General features: G+C 33.6%; 2 protein-coding genes across 2 annotated transcripts; both read right to left on the reverse strand.

Annotated features, from left to right (window-relative positions):
- Window positions 1–3,188: 3,188 nt before the first annotated feature.
- LOC145315621 (tRNA (cytosine(72)-C(5))-methyltransferase NSUN6) lies at window positions 3,189–9,964 on the reverse strand. Its single transcript, XM_080155604.1, has 12 exons — window positions 9,803–9,964; window positions 9,506–9,570; window positions 9,233–9,323; window positions 8,374–8,457; window positions 7,892–8,014; window positions 7,449–7,517; window positions 7,159–7,247; window positions 6,012–6,179; window positions 5,008–5,134; window positions 4,362–4,568; window positions 3,734–3,808; window positions 3,189–3,406 (listed from the first exon to the last, which is right to left on the reverse strand). The coding sequence occupies exons 1-12, from the start codon at window positions 9,893–9,895 to the stop codon at window positions 3,194–3,196; spliced, it is 1,404 nt and encodes a 467-aa protein (XP_080011730.1). The 5' UTR covers window positions 9,896–9,964; the 3' UTR covers window positions 3,189–3,193.
- A 330-nt stretch (window positions 9,965–10,294) lies between these two features.
- mRF1 (mitochondrial translation release factor 1) lies at window positions 10,295–27,113 on the reverse strand. The gene is made up of 13 exons (XM_080155605.1): window positions 26,888–27,113; window positions 26,233–26,375; window positions 25,541–25,633; window positions 24,571–24,636; window positions 24,193–24,270; window positions 22,965–23,038; window positions 15,791–15,855; window positions 13,316–13,429; window positions 12,914–13,005; window positions 12,389–12,459; window positions 11,954–12,036; window positions 11,318–11,435; window positions 10,295–10,432 (listed from the first exon to the last, which is right to left on the reverse strand). The coding sequence occupies exons 1-13, from the start codon at window positions 27,085–27,087 to the stop codon at window positions 10,334–10,336; spliced, it is 1,296 nt and encodes a 431-aa protein (XP_080011731.1). The 5' UTR covers window positions 27,088–27,113; the 3' UTR covers window positions 10,295–10,333.
- Between the last annotated feature and the right edge of the window lie 14 nt (window positions 27,114–27,127).

The raw sequence follows: 27,127 nt of genomic DNA on the forward strand, positions 1-27,127 counted from the left end.
ACCTTATCAGGACATATGCGAAGTTAAACTTAAAAAAAGTATGACATTTGTTCATCAGTTAGCAAGATAATTTTTAGTTGATATTTATGTTTTCTTTTACTTATAGGGATGAGATACTACTTTCTATAATACAAAGTAGAACGATGTCTGTCTATCTGTCCGTTTTTCTTAAGCTTAAGATCTCGGTAATCGCTGAACCAATTGGGTTCTACTCTTCAGGTAATTTAAATACCTCTTTTGGCGATGACCCTAGAGGCTAGGGGCAAAGATGCTGGAATATTTAATCGTACTTAAATAAATGAATATAAACCTCATTATTAGTTGGTACTATTTACATGATTAAATTGGGGTAAATTTTTTTAGGGGAGGTAATTAAGGGGGGGGGGGTAGTTAACACCCAAAACAGATTTCAAGGGGGTAGAAATAAAAGTAAAAAAAATTGGGGGAAGGAAATTTTTTTTTTTTTTTTGGGGGGGGGGGCGGGGTAGTCAAACTTTGCTTTTATGATTTCAGTTTTAAAGGGAAATTTTTTTTAGGGGGGGTATTTTTCATTTTTTTGGGGAGGGGTTGGGGGTTTCCCACCCCCCAAGAAAATAGCTTAAAACAATCCCAGGACCAGTAGGTATATAAATTCCCTGAAGAGTAGAGCCCAATCGGTTCAGTGGTTACTGAGATCTTCAGACGGAGACAGACATCGTACTACTTTGTATTATAGATGTGTTTTATGGTACGTTATTTTTCAAAAAATGTACGTTATTGTGTTCATTGTAATCTTTTTGTAGTACGTTATTTTCAATATTAATATCAAAAAGGCGGTGGCCGCCCTGAATAAAGTATTGCTCACAGCTGGCTAAATAATGATAACCCCCATCCACTAACTTTACCCCATTCCCTTCCCACCTACTGGTTGAACGAACTGACCAGTAATAAATAATTTTCATGTAAGCAACCTAAATTTATTACAAATTTTCCACTGTCATAATATCCACGTATAATCTATATCTATTCTCATAATGCCGACATGTTATATTTTTATTTATTTTTACAATATAAAATTTACAGGAACTGTATTTCAACAAACCCCTGGATCAGACGGAACCATAGTGCTTTCCAAACTAAAGTTAATATAACCAGTCTGTAATAGTTATATATTACATCGTATTATAAACATTTTTCTGTGGATATTTTGCAAAATTTTAAGTTTAAAACCAGTTTTGTTAGCCTCAATGATTTTTAGTATGGATGAGAACCGGTTCTAATCCAGCGGATATTAATCGATTTCGAAGCCATTTAAATTACATTTTCCATATTGCTAAAAATATGATCTTTTTCTTCCAACAATAATTGTAATCTACAGAAGGGGTAATTTTGTTTATCCTTATTAGTGGTGTATATCGATTTATTATCGATTGTCTTATCCCTTTAGATTTCTGAAAGCTAAAAGACTAGTTGTAAAGATTGATTGAAAAATAATTTTTAGCTTACTTTCTTCATTCTTTTTCCCTCCATCTTATTTTTTAAATTTCAATTAGCTTTGCTATTGTTAGATGTAATTGTTCTCGTTCATTATAAAGTTTTGTTTAAATGTCAGAAAATTGGTACAATTATTAAATATAATATCAACCTATAGATTTTTTTTCTTATTTTTGTTGTAAAAAAATTCTCTGTGATCCAATTTAACGATGTACCTGTGTCAAATGCTTTTATCATATCAAAGAAAATTATTGTATTATAGGTTTTAGTGATTATAATTTCACTAAGAAAATAAAGGATCTTGTTCAGTTCACGGTAAAATGTTCCTTGTATCAATTATCTCCAAAAGGCTATGAACTAGCTGCTAAACGGCATGGTCATGCCCGCACACTTTTATAAGCTGCATAAGAAGGCCTATAAATAATCTGGAATAACCAAAATTCACATGGAAAGCTTCACTGAAGAAAAAACACGTAAAAAAAGTCTTTCTCACATTCACACTGCAAGATAACTGTGCATTATGGAGAAATTACTATTTCAGATTGTTTATAGGCCTTCTTTTGTCATTAGCAGCCTATAAATTTCATAGATTTTTGGTGATACTCAATGTCAGGAACAATTTACCATGAACTGCATTAGATCCAGAAAATTTAATTTAAAATGATCTTGTATTAAGAATGTTTTTCGTCCAGTCCAAAGAATGCTTTTTACGTACCTAGTTGTTTAGAATAAATAAAAATTAATAGTAAATTATTTCAATAAAATTTATTTACAAGAAATGTTAATGTAACATTAGCAAAGCTGCTTTATAGATTCTTTGTCTGTATGTTTCTCCATATCAAAATTATTGGATGAACGTGATTTTCTCACCTGCTATTAAAGAAAGACTGCATATTTTTGTTGTTGTAAAGATTAGTCGGTTTGATAAGCATTACTTTAACAGTCTGTATAATGATGTACATCTCCAATGATATTATAATAAGTGGTTTAAACGTTTGGACACTCAAATTAATAAACTTCAACCCCAAAGTTGTTAAACCAACGAATAGGAAAACGTTATTATAAAACTTTGGGAACAAGTGTAATTAACAGTCCAATGTCCCCTCCCTCACTGCTTATTTCACATAATAACAAGGATGACAACATCCATAAAAGCGAAGTACTGAAATGGTAGGACAAACAGACATTAACACTTGTATAGTGTCAGAACTGAATAATCAGAATATAAATGTGTAAGAGTCGAAGCAAAATTGTAAGTAAATTTGTTGAAAAACTGCTTGATACAGTATAATATTTAATGTTCATAGACATACTTACATTTTTAGGACTTGATTATAGAGTTGCTTCGCTTATGATATTGTACTTTGTGGTCCCAGAAATCAATATACCAAAAATCAGATCAATCAGATAATTAGATCACATAAAAAAATTTTGATACAAAAGTAAAAAAAATCAACATGTTTAATATGGACGTACGGACATTCTGGTAAGGATTATAGAGTTGCTACTTAAATCGTACCGTACTACTACCAGAAATCACCATGCAAAGTTTAAAAATCAATAGGACAATTCCAACATTGCTAAATTAACGGAAAAAAATATCCGTCTTGGACAGACGGATCTACCCTGCTTATAGAAAAGCTCCGAAGTATTCATTTAGAGGTCTCAACGGACAGAGAGAAAGACAATCGTTATAAATAATTTTAAACAGTAAATAAAATCAACAAATTTTTCTATATTTAGCAATAAAAAATCCAATTGTGTCATGAACAATATTCGTATTATTCGGATGTCCAAATATTAAATAATTCACATTGAGATCTGGAGAACAGCTTGGTCCAGGAATCAGCTGGGGGTGAATGTTCCATTCCTTGACAGGTATTGGCTGGATCCTGCTGGAAAACGGCTGGTCTGCTGCCCATTCTACTATACCCTGTAAAAAATAGAGCTTATTTGTTATTCAATTTTAACCTTTTTTTTTCTTTGACAAGTACAAATGTGGTAATAGGCAGAGGAGCATAACAATTTTAAAATAGTTGTAAAAAAAATTCAGCATGATTTAAATGGACGTACGGACTTTCTGGTAACGTTTATAGAGTTGCTACGCTTTCTAAATTGTACCGAATTGTTACAGGGATCATCACGCAAAGTTTGAAATTGATAGAACAATTCTAACATGTCTAAATTAAGGAAAACAGCTAACCGGTACAGACGAATCTATCATAATTAAAGAAAAGCTTTCCCATTTAAAAATATTGACCTGATTTTCTTGAAAATTTAGTGTACAGGTAGAATATACCAGGATGCCTCCAGGTGCTAAGTGCTCAACAGCTGTCTAAATAAATACCAAATAAAAACTTTAGGTACACTAAACAGTAAACATAAACATCAAAAATATAAAATATAGATAAAATTAAAATAACTATAACAATAAAGAACCTAAATCCCGATCAGTTCTGCCCGGGAAACCATGAATAGATCACCATGGATCTGTCAACTTTTCCCAAAATTGATTAAATATAGGTATATTGGATCCCTTTACACTACTTCGTAGAAGGAATAATCTACAGTTTTATAAATCAGACAATATAAAGTCAAAATAATTGAAAATGCATATTCATTAGAGGAATCAAAAGAAAAACAGTTTGAGAGACTATAATCAAGAACAAGAATAACAAAATCCATAAGTAGCGAAGGACAAAAATTATTGCTCATTGGTATAGGGAATTATCACAAAAAAACAGCCGTCTATCTTGAATATCAGTTGTGAATTTCCCTTATAGCGTTACCAATGGACAGACAAAGTGAATTATATAGTAACTTCGCTACTAAAATTCAGAAAACAGTTAAAGCGGTTAAAAACAATCAAGCTCAGTAGCAATATTTACCTGGAAAAGTTTTCTCTGGACCCGCGGGAACGAATCCAACTCTTTGGGGCGTAGCCGATTATGAAACTGGGGGCGTTGACCTAGCGCGGAGCAGGGAGCGTCCAACAACACCCGGTCAAATTGACCGCTGGGATAGGGGGGTGGGCCAGAAAGAAGGTCAGCTTTGTTCTCGTTGTTTTGTAAATTAGTTTCGGCTAAAATCACACTCTAAACAAAATTAAGAAAGACTTAAAAGTTAGAATAATGGTTTATTATTACTTGGATCTTACACCAGTTTTCATGTATTCTAATAAAGTTCAACTTGTAGCTGGGTAAAATAACGATACCCCCCATCCAACCCCACCCCCTACTACTGGATGAAAGAACTAAACAATAAATGAGGTCCATGAGAAAGGCGTTTTTTGAGATAGGCGTTTTCTGAGATGGGCGTTTTTGAGGTAGACGATTTTTGAGATGGGCGTTTTTTGAGATGACACTTTATATCTATTTAACTGTTTGGCACAAGACATTAAAAGGCAAAGAACATTGATGTCACAAAAAAGAACAATAAGACGCACAAACTTCTAAGTTCATCAGTGACTGAGATCTTAAGCTTCAAACAGACAGACAAGCCGACATCATGTTACTTTTCTTTAAGGATACCCACCTTTCTACTATCACAAGCATAAGCACGGACAAGATTTGTGAACCCATGGGCATCTCTGTTCCTTGTTATTTGTTTAATTTTAGCAGCTGACTTGTCCAGAGCTATCACAGTTCCAGAACAGCACATCCTAAATATTCAGGGATATTAGGGGATAAGACAAGATTAGTATAGTCATGGGCATCTCTGTTCCTTGTTATTTGTTTAATTTTAGCAGCTGACTTGTCCAGAGCTATCACAGTTCCAGAGCAGTACATCCTAAATATTCAGGGATATTAGGGGATAAGACAAGATTAGTATAGCCATGGACATCTCTGTTCCTTGTTATTTGTTTAATTTTAGCAGCTGACTTGTCCAGAGCTATCACAGTTCCCGAGCAGCACATCCTTAATATTCAGGGATATTAGGGGATAAGACAAGATTGGTGACGTCATGCGCATCTCTGTTCCTTGTTATTTGTCTAATTTTAGCAGCTGACTTGTCCAGAGCTATCACAGTTCCAGAGCAGCACATCCTAAATATTCAGGGATATTAAGGGATAAGACAGTCTACGATAAAATTATAGACATCACCAATTAAGATTATTGATATTTCCACTTCTTTAGTTGAAATTATTGGAGAAAAAGTTTATAACTTGCTGGAATGAACCAACTTATCAAGATCAACGAATGAGATAACGCTGTTACAAAAACTTGTAACAGGTGTAATGTTTGGTCCAATGTCCACTCTCTCTCTGTTAAAATGAAAAGATTATGGCTTCGAAACAGATTAATATCCGCTGGATTATAGCCAGTTCTCCGCCATACTGAAAAATCATGAATAGCATCGTTTTACAGACAATTTTCCACGAATACTAAAACAAAAGTTATATTAATACCAGTTTTGTAAGCCCAGGACAAAACTGGTTTTAATCTTAAAACTTTCAATTTCAATATCCGCGAAATTCGGTCTATGATACAATGCGATAAGTAACTAATAATTCATCTCTTTCTCTCTCTGAGAATTACCTGGCAGCTATATGCATAGTCTTGCCTCCAGGGGCAGCGCACATGTCCAGTACTCGGTGCCCAGGTTGTGGATCCAGCTCTATGACTGCCAGGATGGAGGGGAGGTTCTGCAGCATCACCTGGCCGCTCAGCTCACCACCCTCGTCGATACTCGGACAGTTGTATAATCTAGACGAGGATTAGAAATTATTTTTTGTTTGTTTTGGCTTTCCAATAAGTAAAGACATCAGAGGATCGGCTTACAAATATTCAGGGCCCTTTATTTGTACATATGTTGTGTAAATGTATTTAAGTGTACAAAATAAAGAGATTTTTTAAAGCAAATATTTGTTAACTTTTATAAGTTACATTTTAGTGGTTATCTTCCCTTATTCTTTAAACTTGCATTAAATCAATTACGCAAAACAAAAAAAATATTTGTTTTTATTGCAGCTTGCTTATATATAGTTTATTAAGTTTAGATTTGTTTCAGTAAGATTTTCTAGTTTTTACATAAACTGTTAAACATGGAGGGGGACTTTTGACTGTAAAATAGACTATAAAAGTTGGAAAGATTTTTAATCAATATAATAGATTTGAAATCTGCATATTTTAAGGATTTTTTATAAAATTCGTTTTTTATATAATTCTTTATTTAAAGGCGCAAATACGATTTAAGTTAATAAATTTTGACCAATAGGATAGGTGGATTGGAAACTACCTACGCTCTAATTGGTTGAATGATGTACGTCACTTAAGCTTCTCCAATCAGAGCGCAGAAAGTTTTCAATCCACCAATCACAGATCTCAAAATTATTTAACTTAATTTGTATTTGCTCCTTTAAATAAAGAATTATATAAAAAACTAATTTTATAAAAAATCCTTAAAATTTTATGCAGATTTCAAATCTATTATATTGATTAAAAATTAAAAAAAACTTTTATAGTCTACTGTAAAATTAAACTATTTCTCAAAGTTTATTAAATACGTTCTCCTAAGAAGATATCTTCTTTGACGTTCTCCCATTAGTTGTGATTTTTAATCAGGATTAACAATTTTAATCTACAGAAGGACTAATTTTGCTTTTCATTTGGAGGGTATATCAATTTATTATAATAATATATAATCCCCAAAAATCCACGAAAACTGCAAAGTTGAAAAGTATACCTTTGTGTCATAATAACTCCGTTTCCTCTGATATTATCTCTGAATACCTCCTCCCTGGACACCTGCAGCGCTCCATTTCCAACATGAACCTGAGTCCAGTCAACAGGTATACAGGGTTAGATCAAATGGTACACAATTTTAGGGTTTGGGTTGGAAAAGATAGCAAATTCCCCTGGCAGACCCTACATGAACACTCCACTTACCAACTTTGGGGATTTTTGATTTGGTCGGTTCATTAAGTTGAGTGTCCAAACGTACAACCCCTAATTGATTATCCCCGTATGCCTTGCCTTGTTTCCAGTGTACATCTTGGCATATCCGCGCAGGCACTTGTGATCCAGGTCCACGTATACAGAAACCTTAAAAATATATAATCTAGAGTATCAAAGGAGTAGGTTAAGACATAGCATCCTTCTGCCTAACACCTATGTCATAACTACTTTCATGTGATGAAATTCAAATTTGCATATCAACTGAAGAATGCCAAAATATTAGGCTATCTATTTCACTAGTCCCCAAAGTTTTATAATTACGTTTTCTTATTCGTTGGCTTCATAACTTTGGAGACTTTTATTGAATTTTTATTAATTGGTTCCTTAAGTTGAGTCTCTAAACATTTCAACCCCTAATTGTAATCTAAAGAAGGGGTAATTTTGTGTATCATAATTGGGGGTGTACATCAAATTATCGGCAATTATCTTATCCCTTCAGATCCCTGAACACACAGCCTTACCTGGTCCCCCTGGGCTGTTCCAGGTGAGATGGAGAGAATGCCTGGGGCAAACACATTGGCCCCCCGGAGCACTGCAACTCCACAATACTCGTCTACTATCACCTCGTGATCCAGTGGGTTTATCTGAAATATGGAGATAATCGATGCCAAAAATATAATTTACCGTGAACTGCACTAGATCCAATTACAGAAGCTTATCTCATATAGCGGCCGAGTTATATTCATTTGTCACAGCGTTACGGAAGGGTAGACAGATGAAGAAAGTTTTTTTCGAGAGAAATCTTCACAGAAAATGACAGCCTTCTATCTTTAAGAAAAGTCGAGAAAGTTACATTTTGCAGATAAAATTCAAACCAAAAATTGTACAATTATGATGCTGTCAACTGGTCGTAGGAATATTCACAAAAGTTTCCTTATTTATTAATATATAATTAATATCAGCTAACAAAATCCTAAACAAAATTAATTTGCTACTGAATTACCTGATTTTTAAAGCCAACCTTACTTCTAACAGTAAGAACTTCTGGTGCACCATTTAATTCTTCTATTTCAAAATTATCACAGTCCTAAAGAAAAAATATAATATAAAAACTAGGGTTGGGCTGGATACCCGGTCGGATACTTGATATTGAAACTATCCGGATACCAGATATCCTGCTGATTTCTTATGCCAGTTATCCAGCCGGATATCCGGCCATTTTCGTTATTCGCCCGGATACCGGATAGTCGGTATTAGAAATCAGCCGGATATCCGGTATCCGGTCAAAAAAGTATCCGGCTCAACCCTAATAAAAACACTGCATGATTGATTATAACCGATTAGTTTGCTAATTATCTAAATTACAAATCATAATGAGGAATAAAAATGAAAATCCTAAATATTTCTGGGAAATTTGAAAGAATCTCTGACATGCGCAGTAAAGAAAATCATATTCAAGTACAGATCACAATGACTAGTTGGACAAAACTAAAATAATTTAATTTTGATTAAAATCTAATATATCTTGTTAAATAATAGTTATATCTACATAAGTACCTTTATAATATTTCAAAGCTATTAAAAAATTAATGTTTAACAATTATCAAATGTCCATAGTTATCTGTAGTGAATAGAAGGTAATCTATGACCCTTTAAAATCTGGTGTCACGCAAGACACACCACGTACACACCTCTCATGGTGCTTGGTCGTTTTAGAGAAAAGTTACTGATAATAAAGTATGTTTGACCACAATTACAATTATAAGAGCCAGTGTTATTGGTCTAACCCCTAAGGAAGGGACATTGGACTGTAAATTATACTAGTACCCAAAGTTTTATAGAGATTTCTAAGGGGTACCTACCTTGCCAAGATGATTTTCCAGTAGGAATTTTGCTTCCTTAACAGAAGTTTTTTCAGTGTTCACTCGTACAATCGTCAGTTCTGGTGGGGTTCTAAATAATTTCAGTTATAGAAGTGTAGCTACTCTTCAAGAGTTTTGTATATAAGGCAGTCTGTCTGTCAAATTTCTGTTTGTTTATGTAGTATAAATGGATACAGAATATACGTGGGATATTGTGAACAGATTTTAGTATGAAAGGGCAAAATGGATGTTGAAATCTTTTTTTAAAGTTACCTTAACCAAGAATTTAATTCTTTTTCTGTAACTTCATTTTTTTCATCACCATTAACTCCAGTTATCTACAGGGATAAGACAATGGCCGATAAATTTATATACTTCCCCAATGATGATAAACAAAATTTCCCCTTCTGTAGATTACAATTTATGGTTGAAGTGTTTGGACACTCAACTTAATGAACCAAACAATCAAAATTCAGCAAGTCCCTAAAGTTGTGAAGCCATCTAAAAAGAAAACATTATTATAAAATTTTGGGGACTAGTGTAAAAAACAGCCCAATGTCCTCTCCCTCCCTGATTAACTGTAATCCTTGACAAATATTTCACTACTCCAGCACCAATAACACCATTCTCTTCAGTAAACACATTATCACTATCATTCAACATTTAAGGATTAGTTTTGGACGATTTTTAAAGGAAAATTTAAAAGATTTTTCAAAACATTTTCTTCTGAAAATTTATTAGGTATTATAATTAGGTTTTTAAGTACAACATATCTGGACCTTCTTTTGTTAATTGCTAATACTTAAAGATACTATAAAGTTTAATTCATTTGTCTGAAGCGTCAAATCTAGGAAAATACTTGGCCAAATTAATCAAAACTTTTAAGAGAAGCTATATAGGTTTCTTTGGATGTTTTTGGACTTTATTCCTGACCAACCCCGTCCTTTCCTAGAGGCTATACGTGCAGAAACTAGTATTTAAAAAAGAAATAAAATGTATAGAATAAATCTTAAAAAATAAATTACAATCTTTTTTATGTAGAGCAATTTATTCTGACAAGAATTCTCCCTACAACTCTCTTCAGTTGTAATACCATATCGTTTATTGACTAGATGAACTAAGTTTAAAATCTTGAATAAGTTGATTAAAAGCTTCTTCTCTATCATACTCAACCAAGCCGTTGTGGAACTCTTCAAGCGTCTGAAAAATATCACAATTATAATCCTTTAAAATTGTTCTTTTGGAAGGGTAGAGTAATAACATCTTTTTAAAGTACGTGAATTTAATAATTGTCATTATGACCATAAAGTAGCATTTGACGAAATCTAACACTTTTTCAGTTATTTTCAAGAACCGAGTTTATCATAAATTTTCTTGTCAATAGATGTTTTCAATAAAGAAGGAATCTATGTAGTGAATTTCATCTTTCTCCTCTCATATCAAAAGTTTTAGAACACATACCTTTTAAGCAAAGAAGCAAAAAAATGACTCAATTTAAAGGTTTTGATATATACTTAAGACATTGACTCTTTTTTAGTTTGTAGTAGACGAATAAATATTGATACTGTGAATGAGGGTTTGTTTGCAAGCCCTAAATGTGCATGTTATTGAGGTGCCAAGTTGTTTATTGGCCAAGGCATTACCCCGTACTCTAGCTATTAGTTTCCCGTGCCAGACAGAGCAGTGGTAGATTTTTAACGTCTCTAGTATGACGCGATGTTGACCAGACTCGAACCTGACACCTCCCCGACAGCAAGCAGGCAAGCTATTATTTACGCTAGTGCGTCTAGTTATACAGACGGACATACATTAATTCATAAACACACGCTAGTTGTAGAGTCGCTGTGCTGCTCAAAAGTTATGTTCACCACTGGATATACTATACGTGGATATATCGTCAGGGGAAAATTTGTCATTAATTCAAGTTGCTAATATAGACCTCATTTATAGTTCGTTCATTCGATAAGAGGGGATGGGATAAAGAGGGTGGATTTGGAGTATCATTATTTTAGCCAACTGTGAGCATCCCTTCATTAGAGTACAGAAAACTCTGGTGTAACATCCAGGTAATAATATATCCATTACCTCAAAACCATAATCTCCGGACATGAAGGCGACAATATTGGGGAAAGTTTTGGATATTTTTAGCCGGTGCTCTGTCACCATGTGACGGCTGAAGTTGTAGGTTCGAATCTTCTCATTTCTAAAATATTATATAGGTTAGTCTATGTTTGCAGGGAGGGAGGGGAAATTGGACTATTTATTACACTAGTACACAAAGGTTTATAAAAACGTTTTCTTATTAATTATTCAACTTTGGGGACTTTATTGAATTTTGATTGGTTGGTTCATTAAGTTGAGTGTCCAAACGTTTCAACAACTAATTATAATTTACAGAAGGGGCAATTTTGTGCATCGTCATTGGGGGATGTGCATCAGTTTATCGGCCATTGTTTTATACCTTAGATCTCTGCTATGCTTGTAATGAGCAGGGAGGGAGGAGCAGTGGACGGTGAATTATAATGGTCCACAAAGTATTATAAGCACATTCTCTCATTAGAACTTTTATTAAATTAATATTGATTGGTTAGAAAAAACTAACAGTTTCCAATTTTTTTCTACTATAATCTTATCACTTTAGATGTGCTACGCTTTCAAAAATGTACCTTGCTGTTACAGGAATCATCATGCCAATTTTGAAATCGATAGGACAATTCTTACCTATTCATGTTGCCAATCTGTAATTTTCTAGAAGAAGATAATTTACCCATCATCTCGTCAAATTCATTTTGATACAACATTCTCTGTCATCAAATACAAATTCTTTATTAATCTAATGGATATATTGACAGGCGAAAATTTAGGTTGCTAACATGGACCTTTTATTGGTCAGTTCATATATCCAGTAGGAGGGGAGGGTTAGGGTTAGATCGGTGGGTAGGAGGAATCGTTTTTTAAGTCAGCTGCGAGTATTCCTTAATTAGGGTACATGGAATTCTGGTGCAACATCCTGGTGCATATATCGATTATTAAACTTGGAGGTGATTGTCTTGATTCTCGGACAAGAACCTATACAGGGATAGAACAATGGACAAAACAATGGGGGAGGGAGATGGGGAAAGTAGCTAGTTATAAGTAAAATGATTTTGTATTTTCCTGCAATTTTTCTAATGCCTTCTTCTTATTTTGATGTTGAGATCTTTCCTCTTGACACTTGGCAACTAATCCTAGAAACAAGGAGAAACATATTTTAATATTCGTGGAAAATTGTCTGTAATACGATGTATACATGATTTTTTAGCATAGCTGAGAACCGTTTATAATCCATCGGATAAAAATCTTTTCGTCGAAGCCACAATGGAAAACCTATTATTTTAGTTAGGTTAGGGTAAGTCGAATCCTCAACCTGTAGGAAGATAAGTAACCCTGCAGGCACTGTCTGTAGTATTAACTATCTATACCTGTAGGAAGATAAGTAACCCTGCAGGCATTATCTGTAGTATTAACTATCTATACCTGTAGGAAGATAAGTAACCCTGCAGGCACTGTCTGTAGTATTAACTATCTATACCTGTAGGAAGATAAGTAACCCTGCAGGCACTATCTGTAGTATTAACTATCTATACCTGTAGGAAGATAAGTAACCCTGCAGGCACTGTATGTAGTATTAACTATCTATACCTGTAGGAAGATAAGTAACCCTGCAGGCACTGTCTGTAGTATTAACACTCTGGCCCCCAGCTCCGCTTGAACGCATAAACTCAAACTTGAGATCCTACGCAACACAGATACTTCACTTTTAGGGGAAGATTTGTAGTGGTCTTGTGTAGGGTTTAGATGGGGGATATTAGACAGTAAATTAACAAGCACTTACTGTTATTAATTAGTTTAACAACCTTTGGTACTTTTTATAATAAATCTAGATTGGTTGGTTCAATCTTGGAGTGTCCAAACTTTTCAACCAATAATTTAAATATGCAGAATGGAAATTTTGAAGGGGGATGTACATCAATTTAACGTCCATATTGTCTTATCCCTTTAGATCCCTAGGTAAAACTCACAGCTACAATTAAAAGTATCCGTTCCTTTTCTGGAATATTCATGTCCAGGTCCCGTTTCTTGGGCAGGATGGCCACCGAACAGGTGGAGGTCTGCAGGCGGTCACTCTTGGTCCCGGTCACAGGTACTCGCTGCACCCTAGACAGAACATGCTAGTTGTAGAGAACATGCTAGCTATAGAGAAGCTACACTTAAAGATATACCTAGCTAGATGGATATAGTATAACGTGGTAATGTTAAATATAAAAGCATAAGATTAATTCCTGTTTTGTTGGGCTTCAGAGGCCGAAGGCCCAACCCAACAAACTGGTTTAATTTTATGATTTTTATTTCATTATTCGTGAAAAACTGTCTTTGGTAGATTACGATACATGATTTTTCAGTATGGCTCTAACCGGTTCTAATCCAGTGGATATTAATTGGTTTCGAAGCTACATTAGAAAAGCTTTCTCTTTTTTCTGTAGGGAGGGAGCACAGCGGTCTAAGGCCGGACATTTCGCCAAAAATCAACTTTGGAGTTTCTCTAAATTAATAAATTATTTTGAAAATATATACCCTATCTTATATAAAACAGAAGAGTTTTTGTCTTTTTAATTATTGGTTGATGAATTATGAACTTTGAAACATGAAGGTTAAGGATTATTTTCACGTCATGAATTTTACCTTTTGAATTTTCACCATCTCTGGAAAAAATATTTTTTTTCAGTGTTACATTGATACAATCAAGTTTCTTCACCTATTTATATTTATAATACTACATGATCTATTAGGAAATTGGGGATTAAAATTTTTTTTTTACTTTTTTCATCCATTTTTATGTTGTTTTTGAAAAATTTTCATGTCATTTCTTAAATATTTTTGCAAAAAATGTTGGCAATAATTTTCAGTTTTTTAAGCTTTTCACCAAAAACCGGGCCCCGCAACATACCAAACCATATATTATTCTTAATATACAGGTATAATGCCATAGTTTGATGTTTAGTTTAGGTTGTTGCAGGGCCCGGTTTCTTGCAAATTTTAACTTTAATTTAAGGGGCCAAACTCTAAAATTACAATACAAGAAGAAACAATTGTTGCATTTTTCTTTTCTTTTCATTGTTAATTTTAATTTCTGATGCATTTAAACTGCTTATAAAGTGCCTACGATAAATTAAGAGACTTTATGAGACTTAAAATGAATGTTTTAATCTTTTTAAGGGGGGGGGGGGGTTTATGCATCCTTTTCGTAATCAAAGCGCAAATTGCACATAGAATCCGAATTTTGTTATGAAACTTCGCATGAATATTCCATGGTAGGTCTATTTTCCCTAAATCAAACAAAAAGTTGGAAAAGTAATGGCTAACGGCTGGCGGCTCAGCCGTTTAGCAGTTTTTTTGGCCATTTTCAGGGCAAACCCATCATTTATTACATAGGAAACAACTTCTTGAAACATAATTTTGCTATAATTGATTTTAAATTCTTAAAATGTTAAATAGCCATTTTAAGAATTTCTTGTACCAGCTGCTCAACGGCTAGAACTAGCGGAAACGGCTAGGAGTGGCCAAGAGTATGATGTGTAGATAGGGCTTGTGTCGTAGCTAGGGGTAGGTTTTTATGGGTGCTGAGCTCAAAAATACTTCCAAAAATAGTGGGGGCCCATCCATATGGCAGCTGGGAAACGGCTTCTGCTCAGCTGTTAGCCATTTTATAAGACTATTTAATGATATTTTTTAACAATAAGAATTTCGGTAAATTTAACTTCTTTCATTAATACCCATTTCTAATTAATTTTACTGGATATATTAATAATTTCTAGATTTAGCTGTTAAACAGCTAAAAACATTACTATATAGAATAAGTATTATTACTTATCTAAGAGAAAATAACTTCGTAAAAAAGGGTGATGAAACTTGAATTAGTTGTATCAAATGTATGTTGCACAAGGTTGGTGATTGGGCATTTACCTTTATATAATCATTTCTACAGTAATATTTATTAATGCTTAAAGGTTTTTCAATGTTTTATTGCTATAAAACATCGAATTTAGGCACTTTACCAATTAAGAAAATATTATGAAAATATGAAATTTTAGCTAAGTTTCAAAGTATTTTCTAGACCAGTTGGCTTTTGTTTTTCTTCTCTATATGAATATACGAGTTGCATTGGGTAATAATAAGGCGCAGGCTTTGTATTTTGAACGATTCTATCAACTACAAGCTGAGAAAATTGACTTTGAGTAGAGGTAGGTGAAATGTCCACCAAAAGGCCAAAATAGACCACTGTGGGGAGGAGACATTGTCTGTTTATCACACTAGTTTCCAAAGTTTTTAATTCATGTTTTCTTATTCGTTGGCTTACAAACTTTGGGGACTTCTGATTTCTGATTGGTTTGATTCATTAAGATGAGTGTCCAAACGTTTCCACCACTAAACTACACAATGGGTATTTTTTTGTATCATTAATGGGGATGGACATTAATTTATCGACCATTGTCTTATCGCTTTAGATCTTTAATTTACCTGTGTACTCCGGATTCATATTTGAGCTGGCCAAAAACATTCATTCCAGATATTTCAGCAGATGCCTGGTATGATATGATATGGGGACATGTGACAGGTATGATAATTGGATGTTTGCATGTGTTTGTTTAATTTTTACTTAGTGTCTAAAATACTCCTCTTTTAACATCAATATATTGGCCTAACCTCTGCAACTTTCAAGCAAAGATATAGTAGGCACAAATCCTCTTTCGCACGAGACACAGCTTGCACAAAGCTATCTGATTTCATCAAAACACAAAGACAGAAAAACACAAACTATAAAATTGGATGGTCAATTGAAAAACTAGCAAACCCTTACAATCAAAATTCCAAAAAATGCAATCTGTGCTTGACAGAAAGCTTCGAAATAATGAAAGCTTTCAAATCTAACATACAAACTTTCAACACCAGAAATGAAATCTTCAGCAAGTGTCCACACAGAGAAAAGTTCCTTCTTTCAAAGTGCATGACGTGAAACATATTCAAAGCAGTATTTTTTATATAATATGTATTAATTTGTAAAACTGCAAATGATAAGTATGACCTATTTTTGTCTCTTTAAAGATTTCCTTTAAACACCTCCCCCTTTTTATATAAAGATGCTAATTCCCCCCCCAACCCCAAGAGGATATAAGCAGTAAAAAAAACCCGCAGGGGGCACAATTTTCTAACACTTCTTTCTCATTTAGTCTTTTAAAAGGATTCAAAATGCATGGACATATATCTTTTTAACTCTTATTTTATACATCGTAATTGGAACTGATGATCTATTTTTATAGAGAAACATATCAGATACCCCGGGCCTGAGTTACCCAGCAATAGGGGATTTTAAATTTCACACCTCATTTTGAAGGTCTCAAGGCTAATTATTGGGGTTGAACACCCGGAATAGCGCTCATAAGCATTATAGATAGAATTTGTACAAAATGTGTTATGTTGTTTTGTGCCAAAAAAATACAAATATTTTATAAAAAACTAGCGGCTTCGCCCCTAGCCTCTAGGGGCTTTGCCCCAAGAGGTTTGATCAACCTAATTTTTCGTATTTTAGATTTAAAAAGAAAAAGTAAAAAAAAATGTTTTTTGGGGGGGGTTGGGGGTGTCCCACCCCCCAAGAAAATAGCTTAAAACCATCACAGGACCAGTAGGTATATTCCCTGAAGAGTAGAGCCCAATTGGTTCAGTGGTTACTGAGATCTTAAGCTTCAGACGAACAGACGGACAGACAGACGGACAGACATCGTTCTACTTTGTATTATAGATATGTTGGGTGTTAAAAAATAAATTAAAGTACTCAAAAATGTTTATAAAAAAAAATACTAAAATAGTCAATTTATTATAAAACTAAAGCATAAGGGATATTTACCCCACCCTCCTTATGAGAATTTATCCATTCCTTATAATCCTTTCCTAATGTCTCCCCCCCCCCTCATTCCCGTTCATCACACAATCTTCAAAGAAATAGGAAGTATCACATTTCTAAATTTGTCCCCCCCACCAGTATATGTTTTTAAAAGCGAAGCTTTTCTATAATTAGGGTCGGTCCGTCCGTCCGTACGTCCGTCCGTCCGTCCGTAACGGATAGCTTTTTCCGTTAATTTAGGCATGTTAGAATTGTCCTATCGATTTCAAATTTTGCATGGTGATTCCTTTAGTAGTTAGGTACGATTTAGAAAGCGTAGCAACTCTATAATCATTACCAAAATGTCCGTACGTCCATTTTAAACATATTGATTTTTTTACTTTTTTAAAAACAAATTTTCATGTGATCAAATCATCGGATTGATCTGATTTTTGGTATATTGATTCCTGGGACAACAAAGTATAATGTAATAAGCGAAGCAACTCTATAATCAAGCCCTAAAAATGTAAGTATGTCCATAAAAATTATCCTGTATCAAGCAGTTTTACAACAAATTTACTTACAATTTTGCTTTGACTCTTATAAATTTATATTATGATAATTAAGTTCTAACACTATACAAGTGTTAATGTCCGTTTGTCCCTCGTTTCAGTGCTTCGCTTTTATGGATGTTGTCATCCTTGTTTAGAAGTACTTTAATAATTATGATAATTAATAACATTTATAATCTTTCATGAAAGAAACCTTTAATATGCACTAATCTGTCTGGATGTTTATGTGCATCTTTTTAAAAGCGAAGCTTTTCTATAATAAGGGTTGGTCCGTCCGTCCGTCACTCCGTACGTCCGTCCGTCCGTCCGTCCGTAACGGATAGCTTTTTTCGTTAATTTAGGCATGTTAGAATTGTCCTATCGATTTAAAACTTTGCATGGTGATTCCTGTAGTAGTTAGGTACGATTTAGAAAGCGTAGCAACTCTATAATCATTACCAAAATGTCCGTGCGTCCATTTTAAACATGTTGATTTTTTTTACTTTTTTAACAACAAATTTTTATATGATTTAATTATCCGATTGATCTGATTTTTTGTATACTGATTCCTGGGACATCAAAGTACAATATTATAAGCGAAGCAACTCTACAATTAAGTCCTAAAAATGTAAGTATGTCCATAAACATTATTCTGTATCAAGTAGTTTTTTAACAAATTTACTTACGATTTTGCATCGACTCTTATGCATTTATATTCTGATTATTCAGTTCTGACATTATACAAGTGTTAATGTCCGTTTGTCCTACCGTTTCAGTGCTTCGCTTTTATGGATGTTGTCATCCTTGTTTAGATATGTAGTATCTCTATAAGTCCCTTCTTCCCTCATACACTTTGTCTTTCTTTCTTGCTGTAGTTTATTACTTAAGATCAATCAAAATTCATAATTTGTAAATTGCATATCAAAAACTATAAATTTAAACAAAAGTGCACATATACAACTTGTTTAACATAAAAAAATCAACATATTTCATGAGTAGCATCCCTCATAATGACCTCATTCCTTTCTTTTCTCCTTTCTACCTCTTAAATGGATTCTTTAGTTCTACTTGATGCCATTGGTGAAAATGTCTTCTTTCTCCGTCTCTAATTCTACATCTAATTCTTATTTTATTTATAGTACATTTTGGACTATTTTGACCTTGTTTAATAAACCCCCCCTCCTCTCAAACTCTTTCCTTTTATTGGGTAGAGAGTACTACTAATTAGTGACACTTGGCTTCCATAAATCCTTTTCACACCTTTAACTTACAGACTAAACAAGGATGACAACATCCATAAAAGTAATTTTCTAAAATCAGAAGGAAGGACAAACGAACAATAACTCCTGTAGAGTGTCAGCACTTATTAAGCAACTCAATAATTTATAAGCCTCAAAAAATTGTACAGAAAATTGTTGCAAAATGGTGTAAATACAGGGTACAGTAAAATCACTTTCTTTCATCATTAGAATTTGATTATAGAGACGCATTGCTCATAATATTGTACTAGGATTCATTATTCAGAATATTAAATGTATATAAATAAGATGTTTTTGTCAAAAAATCAGCATATTTTATAGACATGCGTACTTATACTATACTTATAATTATAGATTTGCTACCAGATCATACCTAACAGTTATAGGAATCATCATATAAAGTTTAATAAGAAGACAATTCTAATATGTCTAATTTAACGAAAAGAGGTAAACGTAACGGATGGACGGTCCAACGCTTATTATAGAAAAGCTTCGTTTTTAAAATCATAGAATAAATACAAGTTTTGTTAGCCGAGACCTTTGGCCCCTCGGGAATAACAAATTTGGTTTTAATCTTATATTTCTCTTTAATATCAGCGGAAAGCTGTCTATAATACGATGCGCTAACTAACTTTTCTCGTATTTTGGGGATTCCTTCAATTTATTGACCATTATATTATTCCTTAAGATCCTTGTGATTAATTTTGATTAATTTGAATGCATTACATAAAAAGGGAAGGATTTAATGATATAGTAAATTAAATGTTGGATGCCAATTGGTATAGAAAATCTCTACAAAAAAAATTCCATTCGTAGCTCTTGCATAGCAGCCAAGAAAATCAAAGAATAAAAATTTATAATTAATGAGTGGCTTTGCATGGTGTGTGAAGTGAAGGATCTCGCTAACTATGGTTCTCTTTTATAGTGAAGCTTCTCATAGGTTTATTACAATTTAAGGGGAGGGTACCACCCTCTCTAAAGAATCCGCCCGTTAAAAAACCCCACTCCATAATGCAAGTGCTCCTAGAGGCCTCAAGGGTATCAGCAAGCTAGCAATATTGTATCCATTTTCCCCACTACATAAAACTAGCATTTTAGGAAGAGAAAAATATTTTCAACTTCTAAGCTAGTAATTGAAATGTTTTAATACATCTATAAATAAAACAAGAATGACAACATCCATAAAAGCGAAACTTTGAAACGGTAGGAATCAGTATTCTAATAATCATATAAATAATGTTATTTTATCACTTAAAAACTGTTGCTATAAATGTAACGATCATAGAGTAAATTTGCTTATTATTAAAGACTTATTACAGAGTGGCTTCGCTAATAAATCAGTTGTTGTAGAAACTGCAATATTAATGTTATGCATGGTTTAAAGATTATAAAATATGAAATAAAGTCATTGATTTAATAGGAAAGCTGCTCTATGTTACAGAAGTTACTAAATGATCAATAACGTTGTAAAAGCTGCAATATTAATATTATGCATGGTTAAAAGATAATAATAGATGAAATGAAGGCTTTGTTTTAATAGCGAAGCTGCTTCCTGTTACAGAATCTCCTTCCATCTTTCCATTCGTCTGTCTGTCTTTTTGTCCATTGAAACAGTATGGGGAAATTTCTTTACTGCTATTCATGATAGACGGCTAATTTTTGACTGAATATTATCTTTACCGAGATGAGCATCCATTGCAAATCTACTCCAAAAAAGTTTTTAATTTGTCGGTCAGTTTGTATTGCTCTGAAATAAACCAAATTTTCACAGGAAATGAACAAAGAAAAATTTTCACCGCTCATAATATTACAGAGCTTCTTTTCAACTCACGATATCCGTCAGTCTATATGTTATGCTGTGTTTCGTATTTTTAAAAGTCTTTCTATAATTAGGGTCGGTCCGTCCGTACGTCCCTCCGTAACGGATAGCTTTTTTTCGTTAATTTAGGAATGTTGGAATTGTCCTATCGATTTCAAATTTTGCATGGTGATTCCTTTAGTAGTTAGGTACGATTTAGAAAGCGTAGCAACTCTATAATCATTACCAAAATGTCCGTAAGTCCATTTTAAACATGTTGATTTTTTTACTTTTTAACAACAAAGTTTTATGTGATCTAATCATCGGATTGATCTGATTTTTGATATATTGATTCCTGGGACAAAAAAGTATAATGTAATAAGCGATGCAACTCTATAATCAAGTCCTAAAAATGTAAGTATGTCCATAAACATTATCCTGTATTAAGTCTTTTTTTGCATCTGTTTTTCAACAAGTTTATTTACAGATTTGCTGACTCTTATACATTTATATAGTGATTATTCAGTTCTGACACTATACAAGTGTTCATGTTTGTTTGTCCTACTGTTTCAGTGCTTTGCTTTTATGGATGTTGTCATCCTTGTTTTATTCTGCTGACTTTTCCTTCACTATTTCTTCTATCTTTTGGGCTATGTTTCTGCCTTTTTATGGATATTATTGCTACTTATAGACATTGTCCTCCTTGTTGTTTATTTCTTAAATTGGGAATTATAAAACGGGAGGGATTATTCTATGTATTACAAATGTAATACTTAATCATATGTTCGCCATTATAAACATAGCTTGCTAACCCAAATTTTTTTCCAAATTCTATATAAATTTTCAAAGAACCACTTTGTCTTATTTCACTTGTAATTGCAATATTTTACCATTCCTATTTATATAGTAGTGGCACTGCATAAACAATATAATCTTCAGTTAGAATTTCCCTCCTTTTTGTGAGGTTGTTATGAATTATAATACAACTCCTCCCCATCTTAAACAGTTTATTAGGGAGAGAGGGGACATTGGGCTGTTTATTATGCTGGTACCTAAAGTTTTGTAATAATGTTTTCTTATTCGTTAGCTCAACAACTTTGAGGGACAAAGTGAATTTTTAATGGTTATATCAGTAAGTTGAGTGTTAAAACGGTTAAAGCACTAATTGTAATCTACAGGAGGGGTAATTATATGTATCATCATTGTGAATGTATATTAATTTATAGGCCATTGTCTTATCCCCTTAAATCCCTGCAGTTTATTTATCATATAGCCCGGTGACCTTAGTTGGGTTTATGACACATTTATTACCTCTTTCCTCCCCCCCCCCATCTTCCTCGATATAGTAATGCCACGTCTCGCGGTCGTTGCGGTCATGCGTCATATTGGAAGGGTGACGCAAATTTCAGATCTCAGTTTTTGCTATTTGATTTACTATTTTTCTCTGTAAGATAACAACGATGCTTGCAAGATTATTTAATTTGCTATAATATAAAGATATTTTTTTCAAATCGCGAAATCTGGGATCTGAAATTTGCGTCACCCTTCCAACCTGACGCATGACGGCGTATGTCCGGGAGATATGGCATTATTTAGTACACTATCTTTATCAATTCTAAATCGATTTCCTTTACCTCATATACCCCCTCCCGAACCCTTAAAATCCTTTTTAAAGTGTAAATTTCAACCTCAATAATTTGCCTTGAGATTTATGGGATTTCTGAAATTTGAAACAAAAAGTTTATTACTGGCTTTCTGAGTCGGGCTTTCTGTATCCTAACCCAAACATATGTATTCCACCAATAAATAGTTAAAAAATTAAATGTGTTTATACATATAATAATTTTACAAATATAGTAATAAACTAAAACAGTTCACGATTAAATTATTTTTACAAGGGCTGTTTTTTTGTTAGTGAAAATGTCAATGATTTCTCTTTGATTGTAGAGCCTCGTTTACTCTAAGATACACTTTGTCGGGGGGGGGGGGGGGGGGGAGGGTGTTATTCCTCGAAAAATTTCACTCTGAAGGGTGGGGATACCACAGGAAAAAAAGGGGGAATCATTATTTCAGTCCGATGCTTGTTTCACTCGATTATAGAATATGAAAATATGGTGTAAGATCCAAGAAATAATATCCATATGTGTAAAATCATTCTCCCCACCCCCAAAAAAAAAATTGTAGCATACATGCCCCTCAGCCATGCCTGAGTGATTCCGCTGGTGGAGGAGAACTTGCTCTGCTTCCCAACATTACTCATTGTTTTCTCAATATCTCCAACTATCACAAACAATTAGAACCAAGGACATCTAAGCTTTTTCTTTTGAGTGGGATTAATGAAAGTTTCAAAAGGTTTGATAAGGGTAATCTAATGTAAGGGGGGAGGCGGATGTGCCACTTTTTGAAACTCAAAGTAAAACGTGCATGCCTTTTTTCGCCAAATTAGACAGTTTTCATAAAAATTTCCCTTATATTTTCACGTGACAGATGATTGAAAATTGTCAATTATGACGAGAAAGGGCAAAACAAAATTCGGCGGGAAACGACAGTTTTCGGCGGGAGCGGCGGTTCTATCGCAATTTTTTTTCACAGTTCCATATTGTTCTCCACAAAAGCAACTGCTGTACCGAATTTTAGAGCTGTAACTCTTTAATGAGCTGAGATCATGCACGTTTTACTTTTGGTTTCAAAAAGTGGCACATCCGCCTCCCCCCTTTTAAAATTTGAGAGAGTAAAATCAGGGGTTTTTAAGTTTAAGGAGGCTGGGGGTAAACACCCCTTACCCCCACCATTGGACGTCTATAATTAGAACTATCTTAAGAGTTTGTTGGAAATTATGGGATGCTGGACTGTATATTACACTGGAACCAATCATTTGAAAACACATTCTCTCATTAATTGGCTTAAAATCTTTACATTTTTGTCATATCTTGATTTGTTGGTTCAAACCGGCAGTATTCACATTTTTCAACCATTAAGTCAATTTACAAATTGTTTAATTTTCTTTATATGTTTACGCTAATATGGACCTCATTTATTGGTCAGTTCGTTCATCCTGTAGGAGGGGATGGGGTATTTTGGGGTTATCGTTATTTAGCCAGCCGCAAAAATTACTTTATCAGAGTACATGAAAATTTGGTGCAACATCCAAGTTATAATATGCAATACACAGAAAGGGGACAATGGGCTGTTTATGACACTAGTCCCCAAAGTTTTATAATAACGTTTTCTTCTTCGTTGGCTTATCAATTTTGAGGACTTTAAATATATTTTGATTGTTTGGTTTATAAGTTCAGGGTCCAAACGTTTCAACCACTAATTGTAATCTACAGAAGGGGTAATTTTATTTATTAACATTGGGAAGTACATTTATGTATCGGTCATTGTCTTATCCCTTTAGATCCTTGAATAATAAATAGATTGTTGTAATATTCCTGAGAATCCCAGCTGCGCCACATAAGCCAGGTACATGGAGAATATTTCCTCTGCGAACATATTTGCTTCCAATCCACCTTAATAACAACATTCTGGTATATATTTGTTTGTTAGAATAGTTATTTATCGCATCATATTATAGACAGCTTCCCGCGGATATTAAAATGAAAAATGTTAAGATTAAAACCAGTTATGTTTGCCTAGAAGGGCCGAAAGCGAGATCTAACAACTGGTATTAATTTCATTATTATTTTAGTATTCGTGAAAAAGTGTCTCTAATATGATGTTATATATGTCTTTTCAGTATGGCTGAGAACTGGTTCTAATCAAGCAGATATTAATCGGTTTCCAAGCCATACTGGAAAATAAATTCTTACCTGCCCCTGGCATGACCTCAATGATGGCGTCCTCCTCATCGTACATCTCCTTGGGCACCAACAACTCCTATCACCAGCATGTCAGGGTTCACATCAACATCCATTTCAAGAAGTATCATAGGGTTTCTATACCTTTTGCTATTTGAGGGAAGCCTCACATTTGTCCCGGGGTGGTTCTAGACTATTTTTTCCAGATCTAAGTCTTTGGATGGTTTTAGGCTATTTTTTGCCCCCTATATGCTGGGGTTGCAGTTACTAGTTAATAATGCCTGTTAAAACGACCACTATATTTTAGCATGGGGGAGAAAGTTATAGGGAATCTTCCTAATAATTTGGTAAAAAAAGTGCTTAGTACATTAAAAACATCCTAGAAAGCAAAATTTTATAGGTATGTATTTTCCTCTAAGTATTCTATATTCTACAAAAATTTATCAAGGATCACTACTCCAAGTATCACAACTCGTTAATTCGAACTATCAATTTAGTGATTGAATTAGGGTTTGCAATTCGTCCAATTTTTAGGTCGGATTCGGATTTTTACAAAAATCCATACCCAAAAAAGCGGATTAATTCGTTGACTTTGCGAATTGTGGATTCTAGCCACAATTTTAAAGGTCTTTAAAAAAAATAGGAGAATTCTATCCCCTTTAGCGGTCATTTTTAACCCTTACTTAACCTAACCTAACTTAAAATAAGCCTGAAAGCTACTGTGAAAATAAAACACATATAAACTTTGGATGTTACCCATCATTTTACTTGTAAATAAGAAACAATTAAATACTTCTTTGGTTTTGCCTGTCACATTTTAAATAAATAATTTTTAAGTGCTCCAAAAGTCATAAAAAATTAACAATCCGTATCCGCAATTAATATTGCGGAAACGGATTCTGGGTCCAAAAATTTGACGGATTGCGGATTGCCAACCCTAGATGAAATAAAGGCACAATAACAGAAAATAGATATTGATGTCCCTTAATTTGTTTGATCAGGTTGGCCATATTTGTCTCCAGCTGTTCAATATCCTTGGCAGCCATCTTGCCCATTTCAGGGTCAGTTAACATTTCTGTGTTCATGTTGGTTGCTTTAGTGTTTCATTCCAGGAAGAGGGAGGGGACAATGGGCTGTTTTTAACACTATTCCTCAAAGTTAAATATTCGTTGGATTAATCACTAAGGGGATTTTTTTTTAATCTTAATTGTTTGGTTTGTTAATTTGAGTGTCCATACGTTTCAACTAATAATTGTAATCTACAAAAGGGGTAATTTTGAGTGTCATTATTGGGTATTACATCGTTTTATCGGTAATTTTCTTATCCCTTTAGATCCATCTGGTTTGATTCAAACCATAAATCTTAAAAGAGATATGACAATGGACAATAAATTGATAAGTATCTCTTATGTTAAGAAACAAAATTACCCCTTATGGAGATAAAAAATGATTGGTTGAAAAAATTGGACTCTAAGTTTGAAACCAACAAATAAGAATTACATAAATGATCTCAAAGTTTTGAGCCAACGAATAAGATAATGTGGTTAAAAAACTTTAGTTCCAGTATGATTTAAAATCCAATGTTCCCTCCGTCTCTGGTTTAAAATTATACTGGTACCCAACGTTTTATAAACACGTTCATTTATTCGTTGTCTTAAACACAAAAGCAAATTCCTTGAAGTTCTTTCTTATCCTCTAAACTTGATTGTAAATCTTCAATGCAACTTTGTAAGGTATTTATAATTCCAAAATTTGATAGATTTTCGTCTGGATTTTTTATTTTGTGTTGCGCATATTCTAGTAATCCATCAGGCAAACTTAATTCATTATAATTTCTCTTTTTCAAGAATGTCATTATATTTTGGTATATATGGACATCATTTATTGGTCAGTCAGTTCATCCAGTAGTAGGGAAGTGTATGGGGTAAAGGGGGTGGATGAGGGTATCGTTATTTAGCCAGCTACAAGTTTAAATTGATTAGAGTACATGATAGTCTGATGTAAGATCCAAGTAATAATAAACCCATAAGTATAGCAGCAGCAAGAAAACGTAGAAAAATAAACCAATAATGTAATGTAGGTAATCTAACACCTATCAGACAACCAACCCTTTGTCTAAAGGTCCTAACTGTGTTTAGTAATAGGTTTATGGGACAAGGCATTCTTGATTCTCTTACTTTTGAATTCATTTGTAAAATATATGGTAATAGGTACAATTTTAACGTCTCTAGTTGTACGGGTTCCAGAAAAGAATTCGACACTACAAGAAAAAAATAGAAAAGATTCACTCCAAAATAAAAAGCTATGACATTTTGTAAGAGAAATTAACCTAAATTCTGAAGTATTTTGGTTGGATTCATTTGAACAATATCTTTCTTGTTTTAATAAACATTTATTATTTATATATTTTGTTATCTTCAAGTTTTCAATAGATATTGATATATCTTTATTAGTTAAATGACTAAATGGCCTTATTCCAAGCCGGGGCACGGCCCTCGTTAAAAAACAAGTCAAATCCACAGCCAACATTTTTGTAATAAATAAATCTGAAATAACTTTTGATAAAACA

The sequence above is a fragment of the Acartia tonsa genome, chromosome 4 (assembly GCF_053477335.1).
Source record: "Acartia tonsa isolate MP-2025a chromosome 4, ASM5347733v1, whole genome shotgun sequence".
NCBI lineage: Eukaryota > Metazoa > Arthropoda > Copepoda > Calanoida > Acartiidae > Acartia > Acartia tonsa.